The sequence below is a fragment of the Podarcis tiliguerta genome, assembly GCF_965153285.1.
Source record: "Podarcis tiliguerta genome assembly, chromosome: 5".
Lineage (NCBI taxonomy): Eukaryota > Metazoa > Chordata > Lepidosauria > Squamata > Lacertidae > Podarcis > Podarcis tiliguerta.
Genome location: NC_139538.1, coordinates 51941855 through 51962771, shown reverse-complemented (window position 1 = coordinate 51962771; position 20917 = coordinate 51941855). Strand labels below are relative to the sequence as shown.

Here is a 20917-nt window from a genome sequence, read left to right as displayed (position 1 = left end):
TTACTGGGAAGTAAACCTCACAGAACTCAGTGGGACTTACTTCTAAGCAGGCACACGTAGGACTGTGCTGTTTAAAAGTAAAGATTGAGAAATCTGAGTCTTTAATGCAAGGAACACTGAGAACGCGAGAACTGGGTCTGTGAAAAAGCATTGTTTGGTAATGTGTATGAGAATGATACACCACATTTGCCAGCACTACTTAGTGGTGCTTACCAGCTTTTATTACCTCCAGGATATCACTCAGCATGCAGCACTTGTTTCCAAAGTTCAAGAGAAATCAAACTGAGTGAACTATGGCATCTGAAAAAATGGAAGGAAAGCCTCATTTTTCCTTACAAAACAGTGGCCCTTTCAACTATTAGCTCTGTATCCCTCATCAGTTTACAAGCTTCTGGTGTGGAGTCGAATGCCACCTAGGCAAGACAAAAACCTGACCAGGTTTAGAACTGATTCTGAATGGGCAGCAGCAACAGAGGCATCACATTCTCATGTACTTGATATTAACCAGACTAAGTAAGTAAAAACAGGTTCCAAAGAGCTCCCCGAGAGAAAACGTAAACCAATGAAAAATTTATGGTAGGAAAACTGTTGACTAAACAAAACAAAGCAAAAACCTGCCTTTTCTCCTGCCAGAGCATGTTGTATCACTTAAATTTTAAATGGGACACTTTTAAAAAAGCGTAACATGTTGTTCCCAGGGTCAAACGTGTTTCCGCAGTGAAAGAATCTAAGCAATGATGCCGGGGCCCCGTAACTCTTTTTGGAAAAGTAGGATAATTCACGTACTCAAGGCTGAGAGCACTTACTGCTTAGTGGCAGATAATCTCGCAGGGAGGCTGAGGGAAGGCAGTGAATGTACAAGAAACCCAATGATGTTTATTCCATCCAGCTGCAACCTAACCAGATCTGTGAGTCCTGCTAGGGTTGCCATCTAGTGGATACACCACACAGCACATGCAGTCCAATACAAGCATCAAAGATTGACAAATGCTGTCATATTCCAACAAACAACTCCAATTGTTCGAGCCAACTCAAGTTTAATGACCCCTAATCCAGAGTGAAAGGAAGTTAGTAACCACTGAATGTGGGGAAAATAAAAGGATTTTGGCCAAGTATCTCCCCACGCAAGAATAATAAGAAATTGCCTCAGTCTGGAGGGAAAGTAACTGTCAGAATCTATGACGACGAGCTCAGCCAGTAGTGCATAAAACTCTTAATTTTAGGATTATGGACTTGAGTCCCACCTGGAGAAAAAGATTCCTGCCTTGCAGGGGGCTGGACTAGATGACCCTCTTGGTCCCTTCCAACTCCACAATTCTATGATTCTATGAAGACGGCTTGACCGCCAGTAGGAGGCAACAGTGCTCAATATAACTCTTCATGTGAAGGGAATGTACTTTTGACATAAGCCAGTAGTTCAAAAACAGGAATTACTGTTCTTTAAAGACAAGTCTGAATACCTGGCTTCCCACTTGTTTTAATGCCAGTCTCTCAGGGTGCATTTACTGGGGCTGTTTCTTGCTGTGTGTTTGCTTTTCGAAAGGCAGGGTATCTTTAACTGTGTTCTCGGAAAACAGAAGATACGTTTAACACCTTCCAATGTGCGTGGTACAGAATACAAGCTGGCTGCACGGAACAACAGTACGGAGACAGCAGGTCAAAACGCCACCAGAGGGGATGACGGAAAACCCTAAATTGTGTGTAGAAACAAGCCCTCTTTACCCTTACCAGAATCCACATGCCTAGAAAACGGGGTTTATTCATTGACAGCCATGACTGCTGTGAAGTCATATGCTTGAAATTCATTGGGATCTTCTAATAAATATTAGTCTTGCCACTATGTTTGATTTCCCCAACTCCTTTTTGATGGTCTGTACATGCTGGTTTTTGCAAGAAATGTTGGTGTGGTATACCAGTATTTGTTCAGCCATGAGATTCCATTTGAGACGATGCAATTCCAGAAGGGTTTACCCCGCAATTTTCCTGAATTTAGAGAATTTAGGCCTTGATCTTGTTCTCTGCATGTTATTTTGACAGGACCTGCTAGACGATAGAACAAGAACCTTGCTTGCAGCTGTCCTGCTGCATTTTTTAGCACTACCTTTTCAGGTGTTTCCTTACCTCTGGGATGAGGTATTTCATCACAATTTCTTTGCCTTTCTCTCCTAGTTTTTCATCCGGAGTAACTTCATATTCTGCCTGGAAAAGAAAATGAGAAAGGATTAGCTGCTGTGTTTTCTAGTTGGGAAAAGTTTAGAGCAGGATTGTTGCATTCTAACAACCAAGGGAACAATTGGAAGATTTCCAAGCAGAGCCTGATAATGTTAGAGATTAACATTTTGTTAGGTTATTAAACAAATGTTTCATGCAAATACACACTCTCCCCTCTCCCTCCTCTCTCTCTCTCTCTCTCTCTCTTTCTCTCTCTCTCTCACACACAAATTGAAGGACAAGGCATTGCCCTCTACATACATCAAGATACTCCAGGAATATTATAATATAATATAATGTAATAATATAATATAATATAATATAATATAATATAATATAATATAATATAATATAATAATAATTTTAATAGAATTTATGTACACTTGATTTTAAGAAAACCTCTTAGTGGTTTACAAAAATATAAAATTATACATCAAAATTATCAATACTAAGACAATTAAAAGCAAGAATTTAAAAATATTCAAAAGATGATTAAAAATCAACCGCAGCTAAAAAGGAATAAAACACATGTAAATTCTACATGTTTCAACAGGCTTGCCCCTGTTTTAAGCAGGCACCAAAAAGAGAATGGTGCAGGCACCTGCCCAACATCAATAGAGGGAGTTTTGAGGGGTAGGTGATGCTACACTAAAGATTGATTTCTTACAAGTGCATAATGAGTATTATGTGGTATCTCTTAACAGCGCACATTCTGCAAAATGGTTGACTGGGCATATGGTTGAGTGGGTAAGGCAATCCTGCAGGTAAACTGGCCCCAAGCTGTGAAGGGCTTTATATACTAATAGTAACACCATGAACTTGCCCCAGTAGGAAATGGTTCAACCAGTGCAAATCTCTGAGCAGAGGTGCTACATACTGACAGAGTCTCACTCCTGTCAACAAACGTGTTGCTATATTCGGGACTAACTGAAGTTTCCAGATCAAGCACAATAGCAGCCCAACGTGAAGTGTATTGACACAACGTGAAGTGTATTGATGACACCCAACTCTATCTGTTGATGGATGGCCATCCTGACTCGGCCCCAGACACACTGACCAGATGTTTGGAAGCTGTGGCTGGATGGTTACGTGGGAGCCGGTTGAAGCTACAGTACTTTTCTCTCTATAACACACAGATTTTTTCTCCTAAAAAGTAAGGGGGAATGTCTGTGCGTGTTATTGAGCGAATGTGTGGTCCCTGGAGCCGACTGGCCCGAGTGCAGGGGCAAAAATCCGGCAAAAATCCAATCGCGCGCGTCAGGGAGGAGGGACGCCTGAAGAGAGGAAGCTGTTGCTTTCCTGCATTCTGCCTCAGGGTCTTACTGTCCACCCTCTGCTGTTTCAGTTGCTGTTTGCTCAAACGGAACAAAGAGCAGGCAAATCCCCTCCCCTCCAGGCAAGCAGAGGGGAAAGGAAAGGATCAGCCCTTCCTTCTAATTCCTCTCTGTGCTCCGGTGCTGCTGCGTCCAGGGAAGCATTTTAGGGACTCGCAGGCAGCCGGAAAACATCCAGATGGGAGAAAGAGAGAGAGAGAGAGAGAGAGAGAGAGAGAGGGCTGGCTTGGGTGGGTGGGGGAAAACTTTTGCCTTCCTTTAAACCCCTCTCCTGCATTCTTAGCCAGCTGCTTCTCTGCACACCCCTCTCATGCTCCTTGTCCCTTCTGTGTTTTTCCTTCCCTCACCACTTAAAACGTGGTTACAAAGCACGGATCCACATGGATCCTCAGGATCTTTGCATTGGGTCACCCCAAATTCACCATCAGATCACATAGCATGTCCATGGCTACAGCCTGCACCAAAAAAATCATGCACCCACTGTTGCCTGGGGCCACAATGGTGCAAAAACGTGGTTACAAAGCACAGATCCACATGGATTCTCAGGATTTTTGCATTGGGCTACCTCAAACTCACCATCAGATCACATGTCTGTGGCCACAGCATGAGGCACAAAAACGATACATCCACTGTTTCATTCAGAATCCCCCCCCCCTTGTTTTCCTTCTCTAAAAACGATGTGCCTGTCATGGTCAGGTGCGTGTTATAGAGTGAAAAATACGGTAAATCCTTCGAAGACAGAGGTCCTGTGGCTGGGACGGGACAATATGGGATTGGGGGAGGCAACTCCCATCTCTTGCGGGGGTGCAATTAGTGCCAGCACCGTCTGTTAAGAGTTTGGGTGTAATCTTCGACACATCCCTTTCCATGGAGGCGCAGATTGCAGCTATAACAAAGGCAGCATTTTTCCATCTCCGCCAAGCTAAGCAGTTGGCTCCTTACCTCACTCGCCCTGCCTTTGTGATCCACAGGACGGTCACCTCCAGACTGGATTATTGTAACTTGCTCTACGTGGCGCTGCTCTTGAGACTGACCCAGAAACTCCAGCAGGTGCAGAATGCTGCAGCGAGACTCCTTACGGGTTCTTTGCTGTGAGATCACATTCACCCGGTGCTATACCAGCTGCACTGGCTCCCGGTGGGGTACAGGATCAGGTTTAAGGTGCTGGTTTTAACCTTTAAAGCCCTATACGGCCTAGGACCCTCGTACCTATGGGACCGCCTCTCCTGGTATGTCCCACAGAGAAACTTACGGTCTTCAAATAAAAACATCTTGAAGGTCCCAGGCCACAGAGAGGTTAGGCTGGCCTCAACTAGAGCCAGGGCTTTTTCGGCTGTGGCTCCGATCTGGTAGAACGCTCTGTCACAAGAGACTAGGGCCCTGCGGGACTTGACATCCTTCTGCAGGGCCTGCAAGACAGAGCTGTTCCACCAGGCCTTTGGCCAGGGCACAGCCTGACTCCCTCCTTCAGCAATCTTCGCGGAGCTCTGGCCCAATGGTTTCCAGTGGTTTAATTTGAATTAATTTTATAAGGAATGATTTTAGAGTGTTGTGTTGTGTTGTACTGTTGTACTGTTTTATTGTTGTTAGCCGCCCTGAGCCCAGCTTCGGCTGGGGAGGGCGGGATTTAAATAAAAAATTATTATTATTATCATTATCATTATTATTATTATTATTATTGCTGTAATCCAACCCTGAAGTCACCGATGCCTGGACTATTGTGGTCAAGCTTTCCCAGTCCAGGAATGCTTGTAGCAGTCACAGCTAGCAAAATGTACCTGTGGCCACTCAACCTGCCTGGGCTTCCAATGACAGAGCTGGAAGCACTCCCAAAATGCATACTTGCTCCTTTGGGGGGATATTGTTGCATATTTATCCAACATATCCCAAAAAAATCTTCACTGCGTAGGCTAGTCAAATCCCATCATGGATAGCACTGCTTTGTATCCAGCGGTGCAAGTCTGCTAACAGAAGGCTTGTGTTACACCCACAGGCATCCTGTACAGCGTTTGTGGAAACGGCGTTTCTGTGCGCTCTGGCACTCATCATAGTGTTCCATTGCGCCAGAAGCAGTTTAGTCATGCTGGCCACACAACCTGGAAAGCTGTCTGTGGACAAATGCCAGCTCCCTTGGCCTGAAGCGAGATGAGAGCCACAGCCCATAGTTGCCTTTGACTGGACTTAACCATCCAGGGGTCCTTTACCTTTTTACCTTGTGGACACCTCCATCAAATGAAACTAAGACCTCTGCCAACTTTAGCCTCACCACGTGGAAATAATGCAAGTCCCCCCCACTCCCAATGCTTTCAAGTTGATGCTGATGCTTCTACATCCAAGTTCATTATTCTCAATGGTTTTGACTATGTTTGATAACCTGAAGACAGGAACGGTAAGATTGTGCATGTACAGTGCTCACTTAAAACTGGCCCAAACAGCATATGAAAAGAATTGTCTTTCAGCTTTAGTGATGAAATGCTTGCACATCTTATGTTAAGAAATTTACAGGATAGTTTCAAATGTTTGTGGGTTCTTCTTCCATTCAGCCTAGGCCTTTGTGAGAACAGTTGGCCAAGCTTACATTTGAAAGGGATCTCCTCAGTCAAAATAATACCATTTGTCTAGCTTGTGCAACAAAAATTCTTCAGAAGACACGTTTGATGAATAGCCAAAGACTTGATGGACCGCTCATTATTAAAGATGCACATTTATTTTTTAAGTGGGTTCCAATGACCTTAGGAATGTTTTACCTGCTTTATTTTCTTTGTGTTATTTTCACATTTCTGTATGCCTTCACCTTGCACCTGGCTTATTCTGGCCACAGTTTCAGACAGCTTGACATTTCTGGTTTCCATTTTAAAAGGGCAGAGCTGAATTTTGGCAGTCAGCAAAGCTGTCATAGTTGTGTCTATTGTTTTGTCTGTCACCTAGACAACAACTGGATGGTGCTGGCCAGATTACCTTGGAGAGGTGCCAGGCAGAAATCCTGTCCTTCCCGAAACACAGTTGCTACCTGGCAAAGGTGTGCTTACCTAGCTTTGGTGAACATTATGGTGCAGGATCTGACCAGCCTGAATTGGCCTCCTATCTTGGAACAGGCCCCAACTACCACAACAATACATGCTTCTCTTATATTGGTTAAATGAGTTTCTAACAGATATTTATCTGGAAAAGAATTAGCATAGAAATGAGCACTAAAATACCACTGCATTCAGCTAGATTTCCAGAAATGCCTTCTACATCGTGTGAATGACCACACAAAACGTAGAAAATTTCAGGTAAGGAAATGTTGAGAAAATTGAATAAAGTGCTGTCTGAATGAAGCCTAACTCTGCTCTGGGTGACTCTGCCCACTGGGTAAGTCAACCCATTCATGAGGAGTACTAATTGTCTGTAGCATCTTTTGAAGAATCCCCAGGGCCTCCCTTCCCTTTCTTCTCAATTTATTGTTTGTTAATACTGATGTGCGTTTTGAGGCATGCCCCCCTCCCCAATTGTCTCACACAGAAGGTTTGCAGGAAATAACCTCCATCCCAGAGACAGAACACATGCCTTACATGCAAGGTTCAAGTTCTGTCTCTGACATCTTCATGTAAGAACTGAGAAAGACTCACATTCAACATCCCGAGAGTCCCGTTGTCAGCCAGTGTAGACAGCGCTGAACCAAATGGACTCATGGTTTGACTCTCTTTAATGGTAGCTTCTTATGCCCCCATGGTGAACTGAATGTTGCACAGGAGCATTGCAGTGCTTTCAGAAATGAACCAGAAATTATTATGTCAAAAACGGAAGTGGATCCACTCTACTGCCACTTGCCCAACCCCTTTACATATTACAGGTGATGACCATTTCGCATGGGGGTTCTGGTCCCGGCCATTGGAAGTGTGCCCTGGCCCATTCTGTCCCGCCCCTGTTCTTCCCTTTTCCTGGTCCAAAAGGACCTGCGCATTAGCAATCGTCTGTCACTTGGATGCTCCTAAAATGATCACCGTCTGTACATCCAAACGTGAAAATTGTACATTAATTACGTCATTGCTTTTGGCCAGATTCTGTCATGGCAGGGCCTATATCACATGACTAATGTTTGCCTTGGCCTGCACAGTGTCCTTATTGAAGTAATACCATCTTCAACTCAGAGCATGAAAACTGACTCCCTCTCTGATGTGGCAAATTCTGTGGTATTCCCACAAGCATTTTCAACCCGAGGATAGCGAGACAGTATGCACTTATTGTGTCGCTCAGAAGGGCTTGTGGGATATGAGCAGGGACTCAGCGGCTGCTATTTGACTATCTCAGGATGCTTTAAGAGTACAGCAATGCAATTGGATTCGTGTCGTTAAACGGCAACTGTGAAATAAACTTTTAAGATAACAATACTTCAGATGAGAAATCCATGGAGTGTGAAAAAGCACGACTGCAGCTCTTCCAATACCCTGACTGTACAGGGATGAACTAATTATATGCTCATAAAACAGAATACAAAGGGGTTTGCAGAACCCTTTCATCCAATTTCCTGTCCATTTAGATACTATCTGACTACAGGTCATTTTGCCTCTTGAAACCATGAACAGCCAAGAATGTTTATAGCATCTTAACAACATTTCTTCCTCACCACCCTTCTGAACCTATTCTGAAGAATAAAATCACACAGATAAAAAGAGCTATGTTTAAAAGGTTAGGAGACCTGAAGTCTTATCTCGGTTGTCATAATTTACGATCACGGCAAAGGGAAGATGGGAGGCTTCAGTAAGATTAAAGAATTATTGAGATACAAAGCAGCATTTCTAACAGGAAGGCATTTGCATTTCAGCTTCTATGCCTTGTACAGCTGTACAAAGACCCCAAAATTACTGAACGGCAAAACAGTTCAAAATGCAATCATATCCTGAACCCACACAATTCACAAGCTAATAATAATGGCACAGCTTCTCCCCTCACTACCTTTCAAGCCCTGTGTTTATCACTATAAAATCGGATAATCTCATACAGGATTTGGCTTACAAATCACTAAAACAATTTTCACATTAATTGCATTTACATCCCAAGTGGACAAATCTGTTTGTATCATGTTCCGAGATTGTATATCTGGCAGCATGCCCATGGCTTCTCAGCTGATTAACCAATGCTGGCGCTTTCGGAAAGCTAAGAGGAAGAGGCATGCATAAAAGGTTAGCTGGGATCCAAGGGGCATCATGTGACTGAGAGGCTGTAAAGCATCCGAATAGTATTTCTCCCACACCCTGAAAAGCTTCCCCCCAAATTGAGAGACTTTTCGGATCGGCAATCCATCTGGTGAAGGGAGTACTAATCGAAAGGAATGTTCGTGCAGGTAGAAACGTCCTACATGGGTTTCATTGGACCCCGATTTCTGTGCTTAGGGAAATGGGAATATATCATCCACTAAGAGCTGGAATGCAGAAAAGCTCAGCAAGGCTTTCTGAAAGCATAGGCATGAGCAATCCCAGAGGGTGAGACACTCCATCGCAGCTTCTCTTTAGATCAGTGGTTAACCCTTCCTTGGTTGAGAAACCCAGTAACACAGTGGCCTGGATTGCACATCCAACAGTAGCCTTCTTTGCACAAGCTTATGGCTCTCAGACAGGAGCTCATAGCCATTTTTCACCTCCCCGGTCTTTGGTACTCTTGTGCCACACTGAGCTAAGCCAAGGTTTGGCTTAACGTGTCTTCAAAATTGGGACCGTGGTTAAGCTTTCTCCTTGATAACCACAGGCTTCCATTTCTCTTCCATTTCTTTACTGAAGTTCTGTTTAAGTACCTTGGTTATTTTTCTAGTCTTGTGCAAATTATATGAACCATCTGCATTTTCTTTATATAGTCTTATCCATCTAGTATAAATGTTTCCCCTTTTCCTTTCTTTTTAAAATTTATTTTAAAATGACTGAAGCCACAGCCAGAAACCTGTTCATTCTGTTTCTGAACAATGCCAAGCTTTGTGCTTTTAAACACATATTTCTTATATATATATATTAATGTATATGTATATGTATATTTGTGTATGCTTAATTTAACAAAATGTATTTACTGCTTGGTTTTAAGAAAACCTCTAAAAATAGTGAAGACTGATCATAAAAGTAACAGGAGAATTAAAATCAGTATACTGATTAGGATCCTTAGCATGGAGGTAATACAAAACTATATCTGCACAGTAGCTGATACAAGTAGACCTCATCTCCTTTGCATGTGGCGGCAACATCAAAAATGAGTGACTGAGTTCACACGTCACAGTAAACTATGCTTTACTCTGAGTATAGGAGAACGCTTTCACTTTGCTCCACCCCTAGCGTAAGTGAGGCCAACAAACCACAATCCTGGCTCAGTGTTACATTTAATATGGCTTGCATTTTCTTTTGCTCCAAACAAATGCAACACCAAGGTTTGTTGCTTGTGCTAGGGAAGCAGCGAAGCAGGAGTGATCTCTGCACTCACATGCAAACTGTGATCTTTTAATTTTGTTTTCACTACAATGTTGCATTTCTAGGTTTTCTAGTTTATATAAAAGTGTGGCACACAAATATTTAAATGAAAGTAAATAAATAGACTGAGCTAATGGAGACAATCCACACAATCTTTTATAAGCTGCCTTAAAGAGACTCTTGCAACAGAGCCAGAACATGTGGACCAGTTCTCAGACTTCTATCAGATGATGATGATGATGATGATTTTGTTATTTATACCCCAGCCATCCGGCTGGGATTCCCCAACCACTCTGGGCAGCTTATAGCATATCTAAAAACATAATAAAAACATCAAGTGTTGAACCTCCCAATATAGGGTTGCCTTCAGATGTCTTCTAAAAGTTGTGTAATTCTTTATCTCGTTGACAACTGAAGGGAGGGTGTTCCACAGGGAGGGTGCCACTACTGAGAAGGCCCTTTGCCTGTTTCCTTGTAACTTCACTTCTTGCAGTGAGGGAACCAGCAGAAGACCCTCAGAGGAGGACCTCAGGCTGGATGGTGTGGGTGGAGATGCTCCTTCAGATATACAGGACCATGGCCATTTAGGGCTTTAAAGTTCAGCACCAACACTTTGAATTGTGCTCAGAAACGTAGCGAGAGCCAAACCTTTATTTTACAATTAATTCCTTTGTATTTTGAAAGTTAAACCGCAGGTATTATTATTAAAAGAAAGATATGACTGAGATAGGGACGCGGGTGGCGCTGTGGGTAAAAGCCTCAGCGTCTAGGGCTTGCCGATCGAAAGGTCGTGGTTCGAATCCCCGTGGCGGGGTGCGCTCCCGTTGTTCGGTCCCAGCGCCTGCCAACCTAGCAGTTCGAAAGCACTCTCGGGTGCAAGTAGATAAATAGGGACCGCTTACTAGCGGGAAGGTAAACGGCGTTTCCGTGTGCGGCTCTGGCTTGCCAGAGCAGCGATGTCACGCTGGCCACGTGACCCGGAAGTGTCTTCGGACAGCGCTGGCCCCCGGCCTCCTTGAGTGAGATGGGCGCACAACCCTAGAGTCTGTCAAGACTGGCCCGTACGGGCAGGGGTACCTTTACCTTTACCTTATGACTGAGATAAGATGCTGCTATAACTTACCCTTCCCCCCCATTTTCACCACCATTCTCATGGGGAGCCCATAAAAAAATTATCTGATGGTTTTGAACCCTCTATTATCATTGGTAGCCAACAATGAAGGAGGTTTTTTCTTCTTCTAAGTTTTTTGAAAAGAGATTTCGTAGTCCTAAGAGAACTAGCTATGGAGCTCTACTTTGAAGCTCTTAAGCCTAATTAAATTTGAGCTCAGCTTAAACTACTAATTTTATTGTTGCCGATTTCATTTTCATTCAAGCATAAAGGCTGAAGTGTGATTGGAGATTAAGTTCTTGGATTGCAATCCTGCTTACCAGGAAGTAAATCCTGCTAAACTCTGTGAGACTTTCCTTCTGAATAAACATTCTTAACATGTTTTCAAGACTTGACCGTAAACTGCCCAGAGAGCTCAAGCTGACAGGGCTGGGTATACATTTAGAATGTAAAATAAAATAAAAATAAAGGTTGGGTTGTAAACTGAGCTAAAAAGTTTAAAGATGACTCATAAAGCCAATTAAAAATACACACATGGTACTTTTTACCTCAGCACATTAAAAAATCCTTACTAAAACAAGATCTAAATACACAGCTTTTAAAGCTACTAAATGGCATGCAGGTAAACACAGAGTAGATGAGTGTGAGGCCTATGAAGATATAAGATGGGTGGTGTTGATCAAGGCCCAAAAGATAATGCGATATGAGCTCAGAAAGGTTGAAGAAATTCTATAGCACAAAAGTGATAGGCCTGTGGTTTCCTGCACTGACCACAGTTTGTGCAGAAATAAAACCAGAAAACAGTTTTTATTCTGTTCGCCTAAAATGCACAGCTGCAGTATGTTTGCAGAAGTTCCCTGCCAGCAAACAATACCATCCATACTTGGTATCATATTCCCATATGCCATGAGACAACCCAAACTACAGCAGTGCCAAAATCATAAATATTCAGTGTATGGTGGATCATTAACTGTATACAAACTATTCTCATGTTTAATGATCTAAAATCATGATTTTATATCATGTTCTTTTGCTGTGCTTAACTGTATATTGTACATGGTTTGGGGGTTTTTTTTAAGTGTCACGGAGTCTGAAAATTTTCTAAATAAATGGAAAACATCTACCCATTTCACAGATAAACGACGACTAGGTTTGAACTGAAATTCTCCCTCCCCTCAGCCCAGTCTCAGTTTCACCATCCCATTTGCAGAGAACTGGTTGGGCAATTTTGGAGACTGGCAGCAGAAACTGGCAGCAAATCTGTGATTGGCAGCCCTTCCCCCTCAGCTATTTTGTTCATGGGCTCTAATCAGGGAAAAAATAGTGGTCTTAAAATGTTAAGGAAGAAAGGAAGGAAGGAAGGAAGGAGCTTGTTGGGTCTATCCAGTGCTCCCCCCCCCTTTAAAATGTTTAGGGGTTCAAATCCGGGGGGGGGGATAAATAGAGTAAATGGACAAAGTACAAAGATCCACAAAATGTTTGGGGTATGCATACCCCGTGTACCCCCAGAAAAAAGCACTGGGTTTATCCAAATTTGTGGGTATGCTATATCAAGAATTGGGTGTTACAGATGCCTGCTGGGCAACAATAGCCCTTAACCAGGCTTCCTCAACCTCAGCCCTCCAGATGTTTTGAGACTACAATTCCCATCATCCCTGACCACTGGGATCATGGGAGTTGTAGGCCAAAAACATCTGTAGGGTCGAGGTTGAGGAAGCTTGTCCTTAACCATCAGGGAAGAGTAGCATCTTTTCTGGATTCCTGCATCACTAAGATAAGAGAGCCAAGGACGACAAAGACCAACCTAGCTGATAACTTTGGTGGAAAACTGAAAGGTTCCCATTAAAATGCTCCACTTTTGGAGGGGAAGTAACTGTCAGTTGCAAGTGATTAGGCAGCCCAGGGAACAGCAAGGATGAACAGGTCAAGATGCAAGGCTTGGCCTCCAGACAATGTCAACTGACCATAACTCTTATCTTAGGATTCTAGAGTGTGAAATGGGCCAAAGATTTAATTCAGCAATTGCCATTTTAGATTTGTGTGTCAACTGTTCAGCCAACCTTCCAAAAGTAGATTGGAGGGGGGGGAGCAGTGACTGGTTTTCTAATCTGAGTAGGGTATTTAAATAACAAAAATTAGATTTTCTATCGAAGAGCTTTCTCCTAAAGCCAATTCAAATCACATCAGTGGCGGCAGCCGCAAGAGGACACTGTTCATTGCTATGTAACACAAATCAATGCTGACTTTTAGGTAAGAACAATTGGGGTGGGGGTCTTTTAAATTGGGTGTGAAGGTGATTCCCCCACTCCCCCACCCAGAAAAAGGAAAACTAAAAAGTAGGTCAGAGTCAAAGGTCCAGAAATCAAATTACTGCTGACTGAGGCGCTATCTGAATTGTCTCTAAAGGACTGCTCATGACTTCTGTTCCACAACATTTATGCTGCAGCCCAATGTTCACTCACCTGCAAGTAAGCCCCAATAAACATAATGGGACTTGCTTCTGAGCAAATATGTATAGGATTATACTGCCAGAGTAAAAAACCTACCATGCCACTTAGGGGCAAAAGAAAATCCACTTACCATTGGTTTTTCTTTCAATTTCCTAAAGTGTTAAAGATGATTATGTTCCTTCATTGAGGTGCTTTAAGCACTGCTCTTTGCAATCAGGGTAAGAAAAAGGACACAATCCACAGGAAACCCTCCTGCCCATTCTTGCCAATGGAAAACAGCACAGGAGAATTCCCTAGCGAATTGTATCCATGTTTTGCAACAGTCGTCCTTGAGGAAACTCAGCTTTAGGGGGAGGACTGTAGCTCAGTGGTAAGAGCATCTGTTTTGCATGCAGAAGATTCCCGGTTTGATAGTTGATAGTTATTATGAAAAAGAACATTGCTAACTACCAGGACTCAAGGTGGGGAGACTTCAGTCTACTTTTTAGAAGAAGAAGAAGAAGAGTTTGGATTTGATATCCCGCCTTTCACTCCCCTTCAGGAGTCTCAAAGCGGCTAACATTCTCCTTTCCCTTCCTCCCCCACAACAAACATTCTGTGAGGTGAGTGGGGCTGAGAGACTGTGACTGGCCCAAGGTCACCCAGCAGCTGCATGTGGAGGAGCGGAGACGCGAACCCGGTTACCCAGATTACGTGACTACCGCTCTTAACCACTACACCACACTGGCTCCCCTTAAAAAGGGGGGCGGGGAGAGATAGGAAGCACCTTCATATTTTTGCTTTAAAGGTATTTTAAATAAAATCTGACCAAATTCAAAAGTCCAAATTGTATGATCTGGTTTTATTGACTTTGTGGACTTTTCTTTTCCTATTTGTCTTGGTATTGTGTGTGTAGCAGGGGAGAAGTCATAGATGAATAAGGCAGACAATAGTGCAGGGAGATCTTTTCACAGTCAAGATACAAGACAGTCTTGACACAAAAAACTTGAGGCTGAGGACAGGATAAAGGTAAAGGTAAAGGGCCCCCTGACCATTAGGTCCAGTCGTGACCGACTCTGGGGTTGTGGCGCTCATCTTGCTTTATTGGCCGAGGGAGCCGGCGTACAGCTTCCGGGTCATGTGGTCAGCATGACTAAGCCTCTTCTGGTGAACCAGAGCAGCACATGGAAACACCGTTTACCTTCCTGCTGGAGCGGTACCTATTTATCTACTTGCACTTTGACGTGCTTTCGAACTGCTAGGTTGGCAGGAGCAGGGACCAAGCAACGGGAGCTCACCCCGTCGCGGGGATTCGAACCGCCAACTTTATGATTGACAAGTCCTAGGCTCTGTGGTTTAACCCACAGCGCCACCTGCATCCCGAGGACAGGATAGCACCCTTGAATTATCTTGGGGAAAGTGAGGAGAATTCACTTCAGTGAAAAGGTACTTTGCACATGTTCAGAGGCACTTTTCTTTGGCTATTATTAAGCTTTGCTTTCTTTTGGGGAATGGAAAACAGCATGTACATAAAGAGGTACATGTTTTTAACCTGAGGTGCCGGAATGGCTAGTGATGCAACTCTAAACTATACTGCAAGAATCAGGCAACAACAGCCCAGGCTGGCAAGGATGAATGCAGAAAACAAAGGATGTAGGGGGAAGAGAATGACTGCAGAAAAAAGATTTGATATATTTGTTTGGCCCAGTGGTGGCTTTTAACTTATAAGCACAGCTGTTTCATTTTTTTACCACCCCCTCGGACCCCTTTATAATGGTGTCTCCACATATGTGCCCTCAGGCTAGAAGAGAATTAATGTCACAGCTGCTAGCTCTCCATAGGTGGGAATTTGTTCTAGGCAAAGCTTTATTGCCAGGACCAATTATTGCCTTGAGCTTCAAGACTGGTCCAGTTTTCTCTATGTATAGTTGGAACATTCTGTAAACCCTTTGGAACAGACAACAGAAGCCACATTGCTATTTCTTTCATAAGGTGCAGAACAGCACCTTAGATTTACAGCACTTCCGATGCACATTGAAAGCCCATGACTTCCACTACAGAATGCTGGGAGCTGTAGTTTTCCCTCGCAGGGCTACAATTCCCAAGACTCTTAACAAACTACAGTCCCCATGATATTTTTGGATACGTAATGTGCTTTAAATGTAAATAAATCAATTTGGCATCACCACATCTTCATAATAAGGATTTCACAGTTGCCAAGTAGAATTTCTGAAAGTTTTGAAGATTCACTCAAGCTGCTAGTTCCAGCAGTTATACTGGAAGCTTCTTTTGATGGCTTTACCACTGAGCTGCGACCCCTTCGCTCAGTTAGTGAGGGCATCAGTACCAGATGTGCCAAGCTCTACCAATGGAATGATTCAATTCACTATGCTTATGCTGAGAAGTTTCCAGAAAAACAGATGACATTCATATTGCTACAAATGAGGTCCTTGTTCAAGTCAGGATAGAGATTCCAGAAGAATATTCAGCAAATTGAATAGGTAACAAAATTCAGAGTACCACCTGCCTCCCCACAAACCTGCAATCTAGCCGCTGCAAAAGTAACTAAAAGGGAACGATCTCAGGAAATATGCTATGAACATCATTCATGGGTTAGGAAGGAAGGATGGTGTGTGTGGCAAATGCAGCAAAACCGAGACATTTTCATATTACGTGTTTTATTTTGGGGCGGGTGGGGGGGGATTAATCAAGCTAGGCCACATTGGAAGATGAAAACATTTTATCTGGAAGAATGCACTCATGCAATTCATCAGAAAGAATATTTTATTTGCATTCATTTTGCTCCATGAATATCCAATGTAAAAACCACAATCAGCTTCTGAAATTCAACATGGAAACAGCCCAACTAACCTACAAACCTGTCAAAACAGCTTTTCAGAGCTTATTCATGACAGATGCTATGCTGGCACCTGGCTGTTGTACACTACAGTATTGGAATGTAAATTCTGTGGACTGGAACCTTTACAATTAGACTGCATTTGATTTCCCTGCAGAAAATTGTGCCTCCCCCTCCACCCCACCAGATCATTTATCCTACCCGTGACATGTATCATAAAAACAACTAAATAATGAAGGATATATTGTTTAAATTATGGCATTGGCTTTGCTGAATTCAGTTGATTGGCACCCTAATCCAGTGATCTGCAGGAGCTCAGAAATTCGCAGTAGTCTTTTGCAGATGCAGGTTTCTCTCATAAACACACACACGGGTGGAGCTGATTCCCAGAGGCAAAAAAATAATAATAACAGGGCAGTTCCTGCAACAAGGAAACTTTCTTGGTTGAGCAGCAAGTACCGTATTTTCCCGTGTATAAGACGAGGTCTTTTTATTAAAAAATAATGCTAAAAAAATTGGGGTTGTCTTACAGTGGTACCTCGGGTTACATACGCTTCAGGTTACATACGCTTCAGGTTACAGACTCCACTAACCCAGAAATAGTGCTTCAGGTTAAGAACTTTGCTTCAGGATAAGAACAGAAATCGGGCTCCGGTGGCGCGGCAGCAGCAGGAGGCCCCATTAGCTAAAGTGGTGCTTCAGGTTAAGAACAGCTTCAGGTTAAGAACGGACCTCCGGAACGAATTAAGTACTTAACCTGAGGTACCGCTGTATACACAGATAGTGCTGAGATGGGACGGACGATTGGTGGCTGCCACGAGCAGGAGATTGCCAGTGGCATTTGGGGGGTGAATATTGGCTGCGGCAAGTTCTGCTTGTGATTGGCTGTTGTGGCAATTGGGCGTGCAATAGTTGGCCGCTGGCAGCGAGCGGGCAAAGCATGGCTTTGTGGATGCGTGTGATTGGCAGCGGCGAGTGAGCAATCTCCCCCCATTTCCTCAATTTTAAGTCCCAAAAAATAGGGGTCTTTCTTGTTATAAACGGAAAAATGTGGTATTTTGGAGAACAGTGCAATGAGCAAACACATTTCACATAACAATCTCCCCAAACTCCCAAACAATCTCCCCCAAAATCTCTGTGACCTAAAATGTGAAATAACCATGTCTACGATAAATATAGTTGGGATTGCTCCAGAGTTTTAACAGCTTTTCCAGGCAGTGACTTTCCCTCATGGTGTTCTATGTTGCATGGAATAACCTGGAAAGGGGGGAGGGGGGCAATAAAGTGGCCTTGTGGTTTTGCACCACAGTTGCTGGTCACATCCACACCATACAGTTAGAGCACATGCCTTCCTCTCCCCACCCCCCCCACCCCCAATCCTGGGAACTGCAGTTTGTTAAAGGTGCTAGGAATTTTAGCTCTGCAAAGCTAAACCAGTTCCCAGAATTTGGGGAAAGGGGGAGCCATGTGCTTTAAAGGTATGGTGTGGCTGTAATCACTGTTTTGGCCTCATCTATTAAAGCTGATCCTGCTAGGCTTCTGTCGACTAGCATCTGAAAAACAACATGGTCTTTTTATGACTCGTAAATTCTACTTGAAGCAGCACAAATCTCAGTTGCAGGGTCTAGACATGTCGGGCATAAACAAATCCAAACTTTGAACACACACAGGTTTTTCTTGTTGGCTATTTTTTTCTTCTTTTAAAGGTAAGGAAAGTAGGTAATCAGTTTCTCAGGTGATTGCAAATTTTGTACAAATAAGTGGGGCCTGCAACACAATGCTGCAGCATATCCCCACTCCCAAAGAGGAATGCTCTTGATCAGGGATCCAGGCAACCCGATTTTAACAAGATGTGCCAGGGATTGAATCCTGCACCTTCTTCATGAAAAACATGTATTCCACTACTGACTGATGACCCCTGGACACACAAATGCACACACACACATAGCCTGGGGCATGGATGTGATCATGGGGCCACAAAGGCCATGAACTGCAAGAAGCATAGTCTGCAACAAAAATTTTAAAAAGGCCCAGGGATATGTCCAGGGTACGTTATCCTCCAGAAAGCAAGGTTTCATTCTTTGCACCTGCATGCAGGGGCCAATTCCATCTTTATTTTACCATGGAAGAAGGCGCAATAAACTTTTTGCAACAGTCATAAGAAGCAACTTACCACCGAGTCAAGAAATCTAATACAGCACTCAAGCTCCGGGCGAGTCTCACAGAACTGCCGAAAGAGAAGTCTTCCGATTGGCTGCTTCTCACATAAACTGTAGTAATCTCTCTCTAGAGGAAATAAAGAGGAGGAGGTAAGGTGAAAAACTGAGGTACTTTTTAATGCATTTTGGTCTGGTTACATTGTGTCCATGTTTTCTTTTCCTTAAGGATCGTAAAACATACACACACACACACACACACACATTCTGCACAAGCAATACAAAATGACGCACACACACACAAACAATTCACAGGGACAAAGGCTGTAGCCAAAGAAAGTTATGTGCAGTTGTGACGTGGAAGCAGAGAAATTGATTGTACCAGCATCTTTATGAAGTCAAGATTTCTCTCTCGCTTTCAGGGATGTATGCTTCTGACTTCTAATCGTTGCAAACAGAGGCTTGAGATCAGAGAGGCAAGGCCTGCTGAAATCTCCAGAACAGGGGAATGTGAGCAAGATCTATCAGGGACCTCCAGTGCCTTTCAGAGCCCCTTGCCCTTCCCACGACTGGTAAACGCAGAAGAAATTACTCCTCACCCCGTCCCATTGCTCTTACTTCTGCTCAGAGAGTTGACTGTTGGGACTGCTCATGTGAGTCCAGACTACCAAGCTGGAAACCAAATATGGGGCATATCTGTGGTGCTCCTGTTCCCTGAGTGCAGGGGCTGCTGACCCACCCAGTCCCTAACACTCCACATCCCGCCATCTTTGCTCCACTGCTAGACTGGGATACTGCCATAGAAGACAAGGGCACAAAGGGTACACGTATCTGCCAGAATGCTCGTTCCATGTTCACTTAATGAGATATCGCATGGATCGAGGTCACTCATATCCCCCATATAAAGGTGGAAGGCTATTTGTTCCATCTCCCCCAGCTAGGATCATTTTCTGAACAGAAACATAACTATTATTTACATAAAATAAACTCAAACTTGGTGTGTGTGTGTGTGTTAAGATATGAAAAAAAATCTGGAATTAGCTTGGCACAAATATAAAACCAGCTGGTGCATGAGGCTGTTATGACTGTAAATTCAGGAGTAGGATACCGCAGCACGTGCCGTAGCACTGGCCTTGCTAAAGAAATATTTATGGCTTAAAAACAGCAAAACAGCTCACAAAGTACGAAACCACAGGCTGTGTTTTCTTCAGCATTCTTGCCCTGACTTTTCTCAGCGCCATATGACAATTTCTATTGCTGCTGCAACAAACCACTCCTTATCTTAAGGCATGATGATGCTGTGAAGCAGACAAGCTGCCTTCATTTAACCTATTACAGAAAAGCGCAACAGCTCGTCCAGATTAAAATCCTATTCTTTTCCAACTTTAGGAAAATTTAGGGCATGTCTTGAATTGCTCGAGATTAAGACCATGACGTTTGCTGGCTGTTGCTTATTCGTACACAGGTCTATTTAAGCAGCAAGCTGTTGCCTGTCCAGATTGCTGGGGTACCTTCCCTTTTCTGCAATACCTGATCAAGCTGGGCTACCTGTAAAATTTGAAAAATAGCACAGTCCAGGCTAATACAGAGGTTCCAAGAAGCTTGAGCATTACCCCAAAGTTTGGCAGCCTTACAAAAAAAATCCTCAATGTTCCTCCATCTGAGTGGCTCCACTAATTCCCCACATTCTTTTCAGACCTTTTTCATGTTGTGGCCAAGCTCATCCTCCATCACTCCCTTTACCCAGGAATAACGGCACAAGACACATTAGCTGAACGAATGGCCACTAGTTTACTTGTTTACATTTGTTGGTCTGCAATGCCCATAACTAATGATTGTCAAACTTCCTCCCCACAATTTTGTTTGGTGTGGATGTCCTGCTACGGAGCCAAGGATTAGGAAACCGCATCTCCTGCGGCTGCCTGCCTTGTTTAGATGAACACTTCCTGGATCGAAAAATTGGCGTCGTAATGATGTTGCTCTTTGTTTCTCATTGCCCACACACCTGAGGCAAGGGTGGGAAGACGTCAGGCTTGTGGGATGCAAAAATGGTGGAGTGGAGACAATGTACTCTTAGAATTAAGGAGTAGGGTGCCTCTGGACACAGCACAGGAATTTGTTCTCACTACCTGAATTGAGCTCACAGTTGCCCCCAAGGTTTCTTCAGCTCAGCAATCTAATTTAGATGGAAAACCCCCCCCACCCCCTTGTTGCTACTGTTAAACAATTGGGAGTCAAACTCCTTGATGATATACTGCGAATCACTTAGAGACCTACCAGTAGATCTGGCTCTATCTTCTGCCCACCCCTGACCCAAAGGATGTGCTGAGATGACTCTGGAAGAATTACCACAGACCTTCCAAGTGTCCTCCCTATTTTCCAGAGATG

At 43.6% G+C, this 20917-nt stretch overlaps 1 protein-coding gene across 3 annotated transcripts in view; it reads right to left on the bottom strand.

Annotated features, from left to right (window-relative positions):
• The window catches only part of GRK5 (G protein-coupled receptor kinase 5), a 154133-nt gene that overhangs the window by 59010 nt on the left and 74206 nt on the right, over positions 1-20917 (bottom strand). For 2 of the 3 annotated variants that reach the window (XM_083441161.1, XM_083441160.1), the window contains exons 3-4: positions 18547-18659; positions 2122-2199 (exon numbers count right to left, since the gene is read on the bottom strand). In XM_083441161.1, coding sequence (XP_083297287.1) covers positions 2122-2199; positions 18547-18659 — 191 coding nt within the window. Of the gene's footprint in view, positions 1-2121; positions 2200-18546; positions 18660-20917 lie in introns of those variants that run through there. The other variant, XM_083441162.1, reaches the window with a different exon arrangement.